The 15,239-nt window shown below is 38.2% G+C and overlaps 1 protein-coding gene across 1 annotated transcript in view; it reads right to left on the bottom strand.

The window, feature by feature from the left end:
- The window catches only part of LOC114656855 (chromatin remodeling regulator CECR2), a 193,498-nt gene that overhangs the window by 51,564 nt on the left and 126,695 nt on the right, over nt 1-15,239 (bottom strand). Inside the window, 2 exon segments of the mRNA XM_028808445.2 lie at nt 3,099-3,136; nt 8,238-8,367. Of these exon segments, the coding sequence (XP_028664278.2) occupies nt 3,099-3,136; nt 8,238-8,367 (168 nt within the window).

Genomic DNA, 15,239 nt, shown 5'->3' on the forward strand with positions numbered 1-15,239 from the left:
GTTTTATACAAAGTGCAAATCCATGATCATGAGAAGCAATTTAAAGCCTCAGTTCCCATCATGAATCATTATCCACACTTGTTTGTGCTGGGTGAACACACACTAATATATTTAGCTGCTGTATGATAGGCCACTCAGAATATTTTCTGGCTACAAATTGCGCAATTAGATAGCACGTGTCGTGAAAGGGGTTACACATTTACAATAACTGGTAAATGAATCTGTGGGAACAGAATCCATGGATAGCGAAGACATACTGTTCATATTATTCATATCTGTCAGAGTTTTTCTCCCACATCTCAAATACTCTAATTGATCCACAACCTCAGCTATTACCTTAGGGATCTTTGCAACTTCCTAGAGTTGTTGCTAACCCGATTGTTGAAGCGAGCTTTATGGGACTAGTATTTCTCAAAAAAAATCTTCTGAATTGTTTCCATATTCTAAATTATCTGATGTGGGCCAAAGTCTTTTGAAATCATTTTCTATCTCGGTGTTAATAAAGGAGGCTTGTCCTTCAAATGCAGGCTTTCTGTTACATTATGCAGCACTTTAACACTAGAATTACCAGAGCCTACGAAAAAACTCGTATATCCGTCCCACCTTAAATCGCTTCTTAAATCTGTTCGCACCTCTCCGCCAGCGTCCTGTGTCCTCTAAATGTGCAGATAGAGACAAGCTGCAAACAGCCGACTATTCCATCCCCCCACCGACTTAGAACATGTACGAAATTCTCCCAGCTCATGCCTTGATTGATTATCTGGGAGTGAAGTGGAGTTTTAGAGTGGAAATAATAGATCGTTATTTGGAACACACGCATTTCATGTGTGTTCCGTTTTCTACAGTAATCTGTGTAAACACATTTTTAAAACAGAAACTTTTTCATATTCTAGTAGTAAATGACAAAATGTAGGCATAAACTATATAATGTATGAAGCCTGAAGTCCAAATATCAAAGAAACACTTTCACGAAAGGTACAAATGTAACAGAACAAGTGCACTTTTATTCAAAAATGTAACTGCAGAAAAAAAAGCCGCCTTAGTGTGCGACATTGACATTCATTTACTACGACAGCCCCGTGGTGCAACAGTATCAGTTGCTGACTGGGATTCAAAAGGTCACAAGTTCGATCCTGCTCGACTCCCTTTTGAGAAGTGAACTACTCTTATTTTTACTATTTTAGAATAAAAAGATACATATGATTTCAGTCTGTAACAGCCGGTGTAATTTATATTTGTAAAGGTTAGCTTTGTTTTTTTTTATTCACTTTTCTGTCAGCCGCGTTCAGGATCCTCCCCTACCCCATCTGACACTGCTGTTTTCACATAAAGACGCGCTATAGCTCTGCAAAATATCGCGATACATACGGCCGCGTGTTTTTTTTCCCCCCAATCTTGCCAGTCCCCACATGTTGCTGTATGCTGTTTCTTTTGTACTCCAGGACGTGCAGAGGAAAGCATAGTAAAGAGCAGTAACTTCAGCGCTATATGCAATCATCAGACACTCCCCATCTGACACTGCTGTTTTCACATAAAGACGCGCTATAGCTCACCCAAGGAGTGCCTTTCCTACATTTACGACATGTGTACTTGTGTTGCATTGTACACACCTCTCTGTGCTATGGTTCCTATTACACTGAACAAGCACCTGTAATTTGCAGCTGAATTCATTATCTCAAAACAAATATATGTGACGTTTTGAAGAAATCATTTTATGACGCGAATAGTACCAATCAGAAAACATTGTCGAAGTAATGCAATATTATTTGAAAATGAACAGCGTCAGATTGGGTGTGATTTATACTGGCGCTGTTACTTTGAGTCAGATCAGAAGCTGAACAAGCTCCTGTTCTGACTCTAAGTAAAAAAGCATGAATTAATCAATAGAAATAACCGCGATCGACATTTTAAACTTAACAATTTACAGTGCATACCAATTTATACATTTTATGTCCGTTTGAGGCTACAACGAAAAAAAAAAAAAAAAAACACTTCCTCTCCAGCAGGGAATCGAACTCTGGTCTCTACGGTGCGGCAGAGCTGCCGTGCTCCGAGTCAGCACATCTCAGCATTACGCCACGGAAGGTGTTGTTACAGCCTTGAACCTTTTGTGAAAGTGTTTATTTGATGTTTGGCTGTCAAGGCTTCACACATTCTATAGTTTATGCCTACATTTTGTAATATGTATTACTAAAATATGAAAAAGTTTCTGTTTTAACAATGTGTTTACACAGATTACTGTAGAAACGGAACACACGTGAAATGCATGTGTTCCAAATAACGATCTATTATTTCCACTCTAAAACTCCAGTTCAGTCACTCCCAGATAATCAAACAAGGCATGAGCTGGGAAAACTTAGTGAACGTTTTGGGATGGTGGGGGATGGAATAGCCGGCTTTTTTCTGCTCGTTTTAATCGGCAAATTTAGAAGACAAAAGATAGGTGAGAACGGTTTTAAGGTGGGCCGGATCTACGAGTTTTTTTGTAGACTCTGGTAATTCTAGTGTTAAAATATTGATATGAACTTTTTCCCTTTGTTTCAGTAAACCAAATAGTAAGAGTCGAGTGATCAAAACATAACTGCATGAACTAGTGTTGTAGGCATTTGAAAAAGGTTGTGCTATACCCTATTTTAATGAGACTTTTGTGAATTAGTATCTAATTTCACAATAGACAAATACATTGGATAATCTGTCTTAAAGTTTGTAGATGCTAGAAATATCCCTACTACATTCATTTTTTTTCCTTGTCAGCCCCACAGTAGTCAGTTTTCACTAATGACACTTGACTCAGTAGCCAAGAAAATGAACTAATTGTGCTGTTCAGAGTGACTGTATCTGAATATTCTGCCAAAGTGTTTAAGTAAGAATACCCCAAACTGCTCTCATGCTGATGTAATAAATTGTCTGCTGTTTATTATGTTCATTATAGGTAGTAGGGGAAGGTTTAGATTGCAGGGGAAACACGTATTAACATTAACAATGAAAAAAGAAGGACAGAAGAAAATAACCTTAACGTGATTAATTACACTGTTGGGAAAGATAAAAAAAAAAAAAAAAAAAAAAAAAAATACAGCACGTAGATAAAGTTTACTAACCTTTATACAAAGCCGTATAATCTTCATCTAAATCAAAACTGAAAAACAAAGATATTAATTACACATTTATCAGAAAACAGTGAAATGCATAAATATCCGTTGTGCAAATTGCCAATATAGAATGGAGGGTGTGAATCTTGACAAAATCAGTGTTTATATAAAAAAAAAAAAAAAAAAAAAGGCATATGCACTTGCCAAACAGATTAAGATAAAATCCATGAAGTACCAACATATAGCTGGAAAATTAAGCTAACAAACAGCTCATCAAAACTGTCATCAATACAGCAGCTTATGCCATAAATGTAACTGCACCGAGACAATTGGCAGGAGTGTCAGGATGTGTAGAGGAGTGGCAAAATAGTGATTGGTTGGGGGCAACTCCACCAAAAAGGTACAAGAAATGAATAAAAGTGTAGGGTTCGTGTGTTATAGTATCACTAGGACTACAGCAGATAGCCAATAAATCTGTACAAAGAGTACCGTGAAACATCAAGAACTTCGATTAGTAAATTGAACTTTTTCTTTGCATTTTTTATTTTTATAAAACTTTAATTTGAAAAGTGCAAGTTTCATATATTCTATAGAACCACTTGACATTTCATAGTGAGAGAATGCAAGTATATTTTAACAGGCAAATCCAAGGTCAATACACAAAGTATTTCACCAAAACCTTCTGCAAACCAGAAAGGTCTGTGGCACATTTAAGTGACAACATTTATATGCAGCTGATCAGAGAGATCCCCCCTCCCCCACAAAACCACTGCAAATCTTAAAAAAGTGTCTGTACTCGCACATTTAAAACTTTTACTGTTCTGTAATATTTTACATGCATTCTTTAAGCTAATACACCTCAATGTCTGCTACAAAGTGGGAATTGTGTCTGTGACTATAAAATGATTAAAACAGTTGAGTAATGGGTCAAATCAAAAAGAGAAAAGTCTGTCCAAGTAATCATTAATAGACCAAGAAAGGGAACACACAGCTTCTTGCAGATTTCTTTGGTTGCAGATCTCCGATTGTTTAGCTTGAAATTAGAATGCTTCGATAAAAACACTTGAGGGGACTTGTGAGTAAAAGGACACGTTTGAATTTTTATGAACATGCCAAACATGTGTTGGCCACAGGATTATATAGTGACAAAAATTGGAATTATGACATCCAATCAAAAAAACATGCCATGGAATGAGATTAGGCTGCTGTAACATATTACAGGATACTCTACCTGGCCACAAACTGTTTTCAGTGATACTTGCTATAAAATGTTTCTTACTTTAAGAATGTTACTTTTTTGCTACTACTTTTATATTACTGTCTGAAAACCCATTGGAATTGCCTGGATTTCTGCATTAGATACACATGAAATTGTGGCCTGATCTTCAACTAATAATGCAAAAAGTACTATTTCTTCTTGCTAATACTGAATACTTTGTTTAAATATTCACCGGTCTAGGCTAGAAAAAGTGTATGAATTTCTACTCAAATTACTTGAAAGCTAAAACAAATCTGGTGTTTCAATCAATGAGATGAGAAAGGAGATATGGGTTGGAGTTGCCTTGTCCTGTTCAAAAAAAAAAAAAGGAGCACTTCAGATTTGGTTAATCATAGAATCTGGTCTATGGGAGAGAAAAATCTTTCATCGGGTAAATGATGTAATCTCACAGGACCTTAGAAGAATTACACAGATGCATAAAAGTTGGAAAAGGCAACAAATGCATTTCTAAAGACATTGTTGTTAATCAATTCACCATAAAACAAAAAGTGAGGGCATTCTGCAAGGGCAAAGCATTTAGGTAATGCGGACAGATGTTTGAAAGAACATTCAGGCATCTCTTGAACTTGCCAAAGTCTTTATGTTGTGACCACTATAAGAAAAACACTAAATGCAAATGGTATTCATGGAAGGAGACCATGGGGGAAAACTACTACTCTTCAAAATTAAAAATGCTACAAATCAAGAATGCACAGGACCACATGGATGGAACAATGCTGTTTAAATGGATATGACAAAAGTTGTTCTCTGGCAGATATGCAGCAAACTACTTTTGGAGGAGACATATGAAAAACAAAAACGCTGCAAACCCAACACAAGCGGATCTCAAACATGAAGCATGATAGAGGAGAACATTACTGTTGAAGGCTGCTGTGCTTCCTCAGGGAACAAGGAATTAAATATTTTACAGGAGATAATCAGCCAGAAGTTTGGTTGCATAACAAGACAATGACCTAAAACACAGATATAAAATCAACAATAGAATGGCATAAACACAAGGAAATGTGTGTTCTACAATGTCCAGGTCAAAATTTAGATCTCAGTCTAATTAAGAGGCTGTGGCAGGATGTTCATTCAAGAGTCTTCAATGAACTAAAACAGTTTTATAAGAGGGAATTGTCTAAAATTTCATCTTACCACCATGCAAATCTGATTAGCTGCTACTGGAAAGTTTTGGTTGATATTATTGATGTTAAATTAAGTTTTATGGGAACCATTTAGTAAACTCTTTTCAATGTTGACAATGAACATTTAAACAATTATGTCTCGATGCATGCTCAATAATCCAGGTAAGGAAATCCTAGAAATTTGATTCTGTTCATCTGGACAAAGTTTTTAAGTGGGAGAAATATTTCGAGACTTATCGAAGTCTCTTCCTCAGTCTCAATTGACTGCAGGTTTCCCCAACCTTATAAACAGTACCTTTGCTTAATCACAGAGACTAGCACCATTGACAAAGGGCCAGTTGATCAGTGATATGCAAATTGTCCACTGATTAGTAGAATTTTATCTCTGCTCAGTGACAAAAATACTTATGAGCCCTTAAAGCGAGATCCAGGTAGTGGTTACAAGAAAAAGGTGATAGATTGTCTTAAGCAGTTAGTTCAGGACAATGCTATTGACCGGACCACATACCACAGATTATACCCAGGGGAATCTACACCAAGTCTGTATGGTCTACCAAAAATACACAAACAGGGTGCTCCTTTAAGACCCATTGTCGGCATGATCAATTCAGTCATGTATAACATCTCCAAGTTCCTGGCCGCTGTTCTTAACCCAGTGGTAGGCAGCTCAAAACACCACATTCAGAACACATTGGATTTCGTGGAGAAAGTGAGAGAGGTCATTATGGAGGCAGAAGAAACCTTGGTCTCATTTGATGTTACATCTCTATTCACTTGTGTCCCAGTGACTGAAGCAGAGGAGGTAGTACGTAAGAGATTACAGAATGACCCCACTCTCAGTAAAAGAACCTCTCTCAACGCAGACCAAGTGTGCCTGCTTTTGGAACTGTGTCTTCAATCAACATATTTCATATACAAAAGCCAGTACTACAGGCAGAAGCACAGGTGTGCCATGGGTTCCCTTGTTTCACCTATAGTAGCCAATCTATATATGGAAGAAGTGGAAAAGAGGGCTCTATCATCCTATCCTGGAACACCACCGAGCCATTGGTTCAGATATGTGGATGACACCTGGGTGAAAATCAGATCTCAGGAGGTACCACAGTTCACAGACCACATCAACGGGGTGGACAAACACATCAAGTTCACCAGAGAGGATATGAAAAATAACAAGCTAGCCTTCGTAAGACTGTGAAATTTCCATCGTCAACGGGGGACATTTGAAAGTGGATGTGTACCGTAAACCCACACATACGGACCAGTATCTAAGGTTTGACTCTCACCATCCACTAGAGCACAAACTAGGTGTCATTAGGACTCTACAACACAGAGCTAACACCATTCCCACAGACTCAGAGGCCAGGGAAGCAGAAGAACACCACATCAAAAAGGCCCTGAGTAAATGTGGATATCCCAGCTGGTCCTTTGTCAAAGCAGGGAGGACACCTAAAGAACGCTCCAAGCGATTCATGAGAGAGGAAGGACATCCACTGCCTAAGCGAAAACCCTTAGTGATCCCGTATGTGTCAGGAGTATCGGAACAGCTGAGGCGCATTTTCTCGAAACACCAGGTCTCAGTGGCTTTCAAACCCCAAAACACGCTATGCCAAAGATTGGTCCATCCCAAGGATCGGGTCCCACGGCACAAACAGAGTAACATAGTTTATGCAGTTAAGTGCCAGGAGGAGTGCCGTGAATTGTACATCGGGGAAACCAAGCAGCCACTGGCTAAGCGCATGTCACAACACAGAAGAGCTTCCTCATCAGGCCAGGACTCCGCAGTCTATTTACATCTACAGGATAGTGGTCACTCCTTTAAAGATGAAGAGGTGCACATCCTGGACAGGGAGGAGCGCTGGTTTGAGAGAGGAATCAAGGAGGCCATTTACGTGAAAAAGGAACGACCATCTCTGAACAGAGGAGGGGGCCTAAGGGTACATCTGTCGCCATCTTACAATGCTGTGATTGCAGCCATTCCTCAACCCTCTATGAATGGTTCACACGTCTACTAATCAGTGGACAATTTGCATATCACTGATCAACTGGCCCTTTGTCAATGGTGCTAGTTTCTGTGATTAAGCAAAGGTACTGTTTATAAGGTTGGGGAAACCTGCAGTCAATTGAGACTGAGGAAGAGACTTGGATAAGTCTCGAAATATTTCTCCCACTTAAAAACTTTGTCCAGATGAACAGAATCAAATTTCTAGGATTTAAACAATTAGTTCAGGGCTAAGAAAGAGTGCAATTGTTTTTTTTTAAATTAATTTAAGGAAATTGTGTTGGTCTCCTCTTGTGACTTAATTGAAGATCAGACCATGCGTAGATGGGTAATTAATACAGAAATACAGGCAGAAGTTCACCAAAACTGTATGCAATGCACGGTTGGACATGACATATTTTGCTGTATTGCATTTCTAGACTGTTTGGTACAAAGTACATTACATCACTATAGTTTTCCCTTTTATGAACTCAAACTACACAAATATAAATATGAATAATCGTGCTGTGAAATGCAATAATTATTGAATTTTAAATAGCTTGCGCTATTCAGTGTGATTTTTCTTGCTAGGTCTGATTTTCTTTCATGAAAGCCTGCTTATTTTGAGAAATGAATGTAGCTTTATTTACCATCCTTTGATATGTATATTAAACTTTCAGAATCTTGGTACAACATGATGATTAGCCATTTAACAAAATTGAAAACTCAAGGTTTGGTTAAAAAAGTGAAAATCGGCAGCTTACAGGTCTTTGGTTTTTCGAGATCTTCTACCAGGAAGTTGCGACTCTATACATAATAGCTCTGGTGGCAAGTCCTTGCCTTGAGAAAGCAGCCAGGCTTTTTCTTCCCTTATTTTTCTTCTCCTTGCACGCTCTGCAATGTAAAAAAAATAAATGAATCAGATGCAGTACTACAATAAATACAATATACATATTGCACAAAAGTTGTTTATGGTGTTATTAATGAAGATGAGGATGAGCAATGATGAGGAGCAAGGCCTGCTGAGCTCGTCAAGATATCGTGCAAAGTTCTGATTGTGATTATACTTTGTGATGGTCTTATATATATATATAAAAGCCACATCGAATGTTATTTACCCGTTTACCTTGATTTATTTACCTATCTTCCTGCAGCATAAAGTCACAAGTAGACTGCAGAGATACCTGTGCTTGATCGACACAGGCATGCTGACAAAGTATACCTGTATGTGTAATGCCACTGAAAGTGCGGCGGCAGCTTCCACCTGCAGCTACTGAAGTGTCAGCATGGCACCGTCAGATCTAAACACTAGCGTGGATAGTCGCTTGTGTACTTAAGAGTCTATAGAGTGTACTGCAGTTTCAGCATGGCACTATCAGATCAGATCAAAAATGAAGAAGGAGGAGGTTCTGAACACTTTGGAGCAATAATTTTAAAGAAAAATCCAAAAAGATTTGAAAGTAAGGCAGTGAGGACAGATGAAAATCTGAATCTGCGTAATCAATGTTGAACTTTTGTAAGAGTATTATTTTCTTTACCATATTTTGCATTGAACCGATTATGTTTTTGTGCTTCAATAAATAATAAATTGGTCCAGACTGTCAAATCGTTCTGGTCTCAGAGGTTTAGAATTGGAAGGTGTCAAATAAGGTATTTAATTGTTAAGCAGGGTGAGGGATGTTGAATACAGGCATATGAGAAAACTTAACCAAACCTGCTAACATCTCAACAACAGGGGTTTGGACCAGAGATCTAGAATTGCAGGGATCACCATTGTCTCCACATCTTTCATCACTTAGCTTGGGAAAAAAACTGACAACCTGGTTACCTAGATACGCCTTAGAATAATTTTGTTTAAACTGTAACAATGAGCTTGAGTGGTTCTTAGGAAACTGCTACATTAATAATACAGAACAAAATTTTAAATCAAAGTGCCAGAAATATTAAGTGTACATCAGTTATTCTGGATAGAACTTGATACTATACAGTGTAGGACGCTATAATGAAGTGCTATAGCCAGGAGTCTGCCAAAGAACATAAGATATGATACTAAACAAGTTTCTCTCTAACCCAATCCCTGTCCCCCATGACTTTATAACTTCAGTAAAAATATAACATATGACCTGAATATATATTTTGAGATGCATCTCAATGTTCTAAGGAATGTGTGTCAAGTTAGAAGGAAAATAAATTGCTCATGAAACGGCATGCTAAATGAGCACTTGGGGCCACTAAAACAGTAACTGCTAAGTTGTTATAATTAAAGGAAAATCAGAAAAATGGCAGTAATTTTCCAAATGTCATTAATAAGTTTTTGCTTGCTGCAATGGATGCTTAATAGTTCTGGCATAAAACAGCAGTTTTAGTTAGGGATCTCAAAATCAGGAGTGAATCAGAACAGGTTCAGGAGTAGGATATTAGTTTCATCGTACCAGAAAAGTGTTTAAAAATCTTTTTTTTTTTTTTGTACAAATGCAGCTCCAAGAGCAGAACAGTAAGGGGTGTATTATATATATATATATATATATATATATATATATATATATATATATATAAAACTGTCCTAAAATGTGTTGAGAAGGAACACACAGAAGGATGTTTGTGTTATTAACGAAAATACCAGCTAATCATTCAAAATCATCAACAGGCTGCTCATTAAAGTATGCACAAAAACAGAACCATAAAATACAGCAATGTTGTATAGTGTGTTTGGAGTAATACAATGCCTTAATTAGTGGAAGGTAAAGCAAACATTCAAATGTCACGTTTTGCCTTCAAGTAACTTTTAAAATACATGGACATTATATTGAAACAGTGATATTCGATCTGACAGTCCTAATTTGTAATTAGTAAAATCTTCTCGTGAGTCACATCGCAATTGTTTAACAAAATATTACATTTAACAGACATGTTTATAATATTCGCTACTTGACTCACAAATGGGGTTGGAAAGAGAAAACAGGCGGTTGGGCGCACTGTGGAGGAACAAGCAATTTTCCCCCACTGAGCCTTTAACGATGGAGCAAAGATACGACAAAGGAACCCTCCTAAGGATCTGGGGCCTCATGTATAAACGGTGCATACGCACAGAAATGTTGCGCACGAACGTTTCCACGCTCAAATTGAGATGTATAAAACCTAAACTTGGCGTAAAGCCACGCACATTTCCACAGTACCTCATACCCTGGCGTACGCAATTTCTCCGCTCGGTTTTGCAGACTGGTGGCACCCAGCGTCAAAGCAGTGCTACTGTTCCTGTGTGGTTACCCTTTCTTTCTTAGACCCACATTCCTGACACAGCTTTATAAATACACTGAAATTAACTGCATATTGTTTATTAGTGTAATGCATCGGATTGTAATTAACCTGTAGCAATATAATGGTCCAGGGAATAGCCATAGTATTCCAAATACCAGAACTGTTTTAGCGTTTTTACGCTCACTGCATCTTCTTCTTTCAGCTGCTCCCGTTAAGGGTTGCCACAGTGGATCATCTTTTTCCATGTTACTCTCACTGCACCACTCGGAGTATTTATATCACTGTATCTGAGTGGGGAATCACAGCAGCAGCTGATCGGAAAGAGAATTATCGGTATACAGTTTCAAGCACACACTATCTCAGCCACGGTAAAACGCGTCAAAGCCTTTCCTGTACGGACCTCTCGTTTCAGAAACGCACTCAATCAGTCCATCAAGTGCTTCTTGTAGAACTGTTTGTACTTATAATTACAATTACCCCACTGTAAACTTGCACTACAGTTATAATATTGCACAACCTGCGCCACTTTATAAAGCGCGTATGATGACGATATCATTTTTAAGATTAAATGCAGCAAAATATGTTGCTTATAGTATACAGATAAAACTAACTTCATTTAAATAATCTGTATTGTTAATAATTAAACATGTGAGGACACGGTACCGCAATGCTAGCTAGTTCACGGATAGCTCCTGCCTTGCGCTGTATTATTGCTGGTGTTGACGCGACACTGGAAGGATAGACAGATAGAATAATTAAACACGTACTATGAAGATATTTCAACGATCCTTAAAAGTTTTGAAGAATTGGCGTTCAAAGCTTAACGTCTATTACAGAGACGATTGTGTGGTGATTGGGTATTTACAGAAAGAAAAGTAAGGACAGGAATTGGAGGTTAGTACGTCTGAAAGAGACAGTACTTCTGTAATAAATTATTTCATCGAAGGTCGCACATGGTGCAGCAAGCCTCTTGCGTGAGATATGAACAATCACTGCGCCACCGTGTTCCCATGTTTAATAACATGCTTTCATTCCTATCATCATGAAAAAGATATCACGTATACATCTCAGTATTTTAATTATTCAGAGAGCTGTAATATCACGAATGCAATGGATTCTGTGTCCTGTCGGTGAAAGAGAAAGAACGGAAGCATGTAGTGATTCACACACAGAGCACATAAAAGATCAAATACAGAACAAAGCATTTAATGTGCTACTTGAGAAACTAGTAAAATAAGTAATTTTAAGATGAAGTTTATGATGATCTACTTTATTGACAAATGAAATTAACTGATTAAAGTGGAAATTTCGAGATTAAAGTTGACATTTCGTCCTTTTTTCCCCACTGTGTGCCTATTTTTTTTCTCTGTACCCTAATAAGCTTTCATATGACACTCAGACGGTCCGCTACGAGTTGCCTTTTCATGCCGACTTTGATATGTGACAACTTCTTTTTTATTTCGGGCACTGTGTGACTTTGTGAACTTGAGCTTTCGAGTTTCTCCGACACTATGTCACTCGATCAACTTTCTTTTGTTGATTATACCAAAAAATTAAACACAAGAACAATATAGAAATAAAAAAATGAGCACCTTCCAAACACAGATTCATTCTTATCCCAAGTTATTGCAGGGAGTGAATCTGATCTTAACAAATACTAGGTACAAAATGAACAATACCTATCTTTACTACTAGACTATGTAATTAAGTAGCGCACAGATGTGTACTTCAGCCAGAAGACGTGGTCAACTGATGACCCTTGGCAGTTCGCACCATGGTTTTATACCGTGGGCCCTTTGTCAATCTAATCCCCATTTACGTTACCCACGGTCCCCCCCAATAAAATGTTATGCTGGGACGTGCACCAAATGCCAATTTGAGCTCAGGTGCAATTTGCCCTATTTAAAACTCTCTGCGCTCAAGCGCGTCTGCCTTGCTGACGTGATGGCTACTTGTTCAGACTCATGTAAATGTGCATTGTGAACTTTCACCCATTTTTATTTCCATTCCCTATCACACGTGTAAACTTTTCTGCCGGTCTCCCTGAGCCCTCCATTTTTCTAAAATGTTTCCTTGAACTTATCCATAACATTTTCTCCTTCTCCCCTGCAGCGATTACGGAAGTGCGCCTCAGTACATGGCCGTTGGAGACTCTGAGCGTGCCCAAAAGACTGCTTCAGACACGTGGCTCGGCACCATCTAGTTCGAGCCCAACGGCTTACTATTGGGTGCTTGTAGACCTCCAGGCAGCCTTTGAGCAACCTTGTGCTTAAATGCCAATGAAAGGTTGTATCGCTACCGTGCTAACCTGGGAAGGTGCAGTGAAACAGGTAAATGAAAACTTTCTCCTACACCTTTTTTTCTATGTCCATGATAGGCTGAGCAGCTGTGCCTATTTTTATTTTCTCCATGACCCCTGAACATAGCTTATCACAGGGCTGAGTAGTGGCTGTAAGGTTAAGCATCTATGCTGGTATCTGGAAGGTTGCTGGTTCAAATCCTGTTACTGCTAGAATGGCTGACCTTGCACTCTGACCTCCAAAAGTCATGGGAGTAGACAAATTCTGCTCAGGGTTTAATAAACTATATCCAAAAAACAACACTTTGTTTTTAAACACTAAATAATAAAATATAAACCGATGAGATGGACTGTTGTATATCTACAAGAGAAAGGGACAAACATTCTAGGAGTTAGAATCTTCAGGGAAGTGTGCAACCTTTTAAAATAGAGTGGTTGGGGGGTTGGGTTAGGGGAAGATGGGGTTTAACACACACACACACACACACACACACACACACACACAAAACCCACACAACAAAAACAGCCAACCCCACCTAAGAAAACACAACCAAAAACACAAAAAGTAACTTTCCTCATTTAAAATGTTTACCACAGTTGATTATTTCTTTATAGATAATTTCTTGCCTGCGATTAAATCTTGCAAGTACGACGCTATTGTTATTTCTGACCATGCCCCTCTGATCTTGGAGCTGAAATCATTATGCCCCACATACTCATCTCGCAGATGGCGTCTTAACCCACTTCTATTAGCAGATGAGAAATGTACAGAATTTATATCAAAACAAATCAGTTTCTTCCTAGAGACAAATACATCCTCAGAGGTCTCTGCAGGAATACTCTGGGAAACTCTAAAGGCCTTCTTAAGAGGACAGATTATTTAATATCTTTCCCACAGAAGTAAATTAGAAACCAAGAAAGTATCAGAGCTAACCAGCAAAATTACTAGAATAGATAAAGAACATGCCAGGTGTCCAAGTGAAGCTCTTCATAGGAAAAGACAGGCTCTGCATTCAGAGCTCAACCTCTTAACAACCAAAGAAACTGAACAACTCATTTTTAAATCAAGACATTATCACTATGAACATGGAGAGAAAGCTAATAAGCTCTTAGCTCAACAAATCCACAAGCAAGAAGTTCGCAATACAATCCCAGCAATCACCAACACGAACAGAGATAAAATCATTGACCATAAAAATATAATGCACACATTTAGAGACTACTATAAATCCTTCTATTCTACTGAGTTCAAAGAACACACAATCTAATGCATTTTTGGATACATTACAGATACCACAAATAGATAATTTTATTGCAGAGGAATTGGATAAACCTCTGGTGCTATCAGAATTACTAGATGCTATAAAGTCACTTCAGAGCGGGAAAGCAGCAGGCCCTGATGCTACCCTGTCAAATTTTATAAGAAATTCTCCACTCAGCTAGCTCCCCTCTTATTACCAACATTTACAGAAGCTAGAGACAATCAAATTCTACCTCAAACTTTTTGCCAAGCATTAATCACCATCTCTAATAAACAAAACAAGGACGTATTACAATGTGCATCATACAGACCAATTTAACTTCTGAATAATAATGTTAAGATACTCTCCAAGGTCCTAGCTATAAGGATGGAGAAAGTGCTGCCTTCGGTAATATCACAAGATCAAACTGGATTTATTAAAGGCCGAAACTTAGCTTCCAATCTTCAACAGCTGCTTAATATAATATATTCACCTGCAAAGTCCTCAAACACCCCGGAGATGATATCATTGGATGCAGAAAAAGCGTTGGATATGATTAATGTAGTGAAAAGGTAGTTCCATTCAGAAAAATTTGGGTTTGGCCCAAATTTTTGTGCATGGATCAAACTACTGTATACCAATCCAGAAGATTCAGTTTGTATTAACAACATTTGCTCAGACTACTTTAAACTAGAACGTGGTACAAGGATGCCCCTTGTCACCACTACTATTTGCAATGCGCCACTGAACCACTGGCAGTTCACTGTCGAAATGCTTATCAGATAAAGGGGATTATCAGAGAAGGACTTGGAACAGAATTTCTCTATATGCAGATGATATGGTTTTGTATATATCAGGCCCACAAAATACTGTGCCTGCAGTCTTAACAGCACTTACAGAATTTCAAAACATCTCTGGTCTCAGAATTAATTTGAATAAAAGTGTGCTCTTTCCAGTGAATTCTCAAG

The sequence above is a fragment of the Erpetoichthys calabaricus genome, chromosome 1 (genome assembly GCF_900747795.2).
Source record: "Erpetoichthys calabaricus chromosome 1, fErpCal1.3, whole genome shotgun sequence".
Lineage (NCBI taxonomy): Eukaryota > Metazoa > Chordata > Cladistia > Polypteriformes > Polypteridae > Erpetoichthys > Erpetoichthys calabaricus.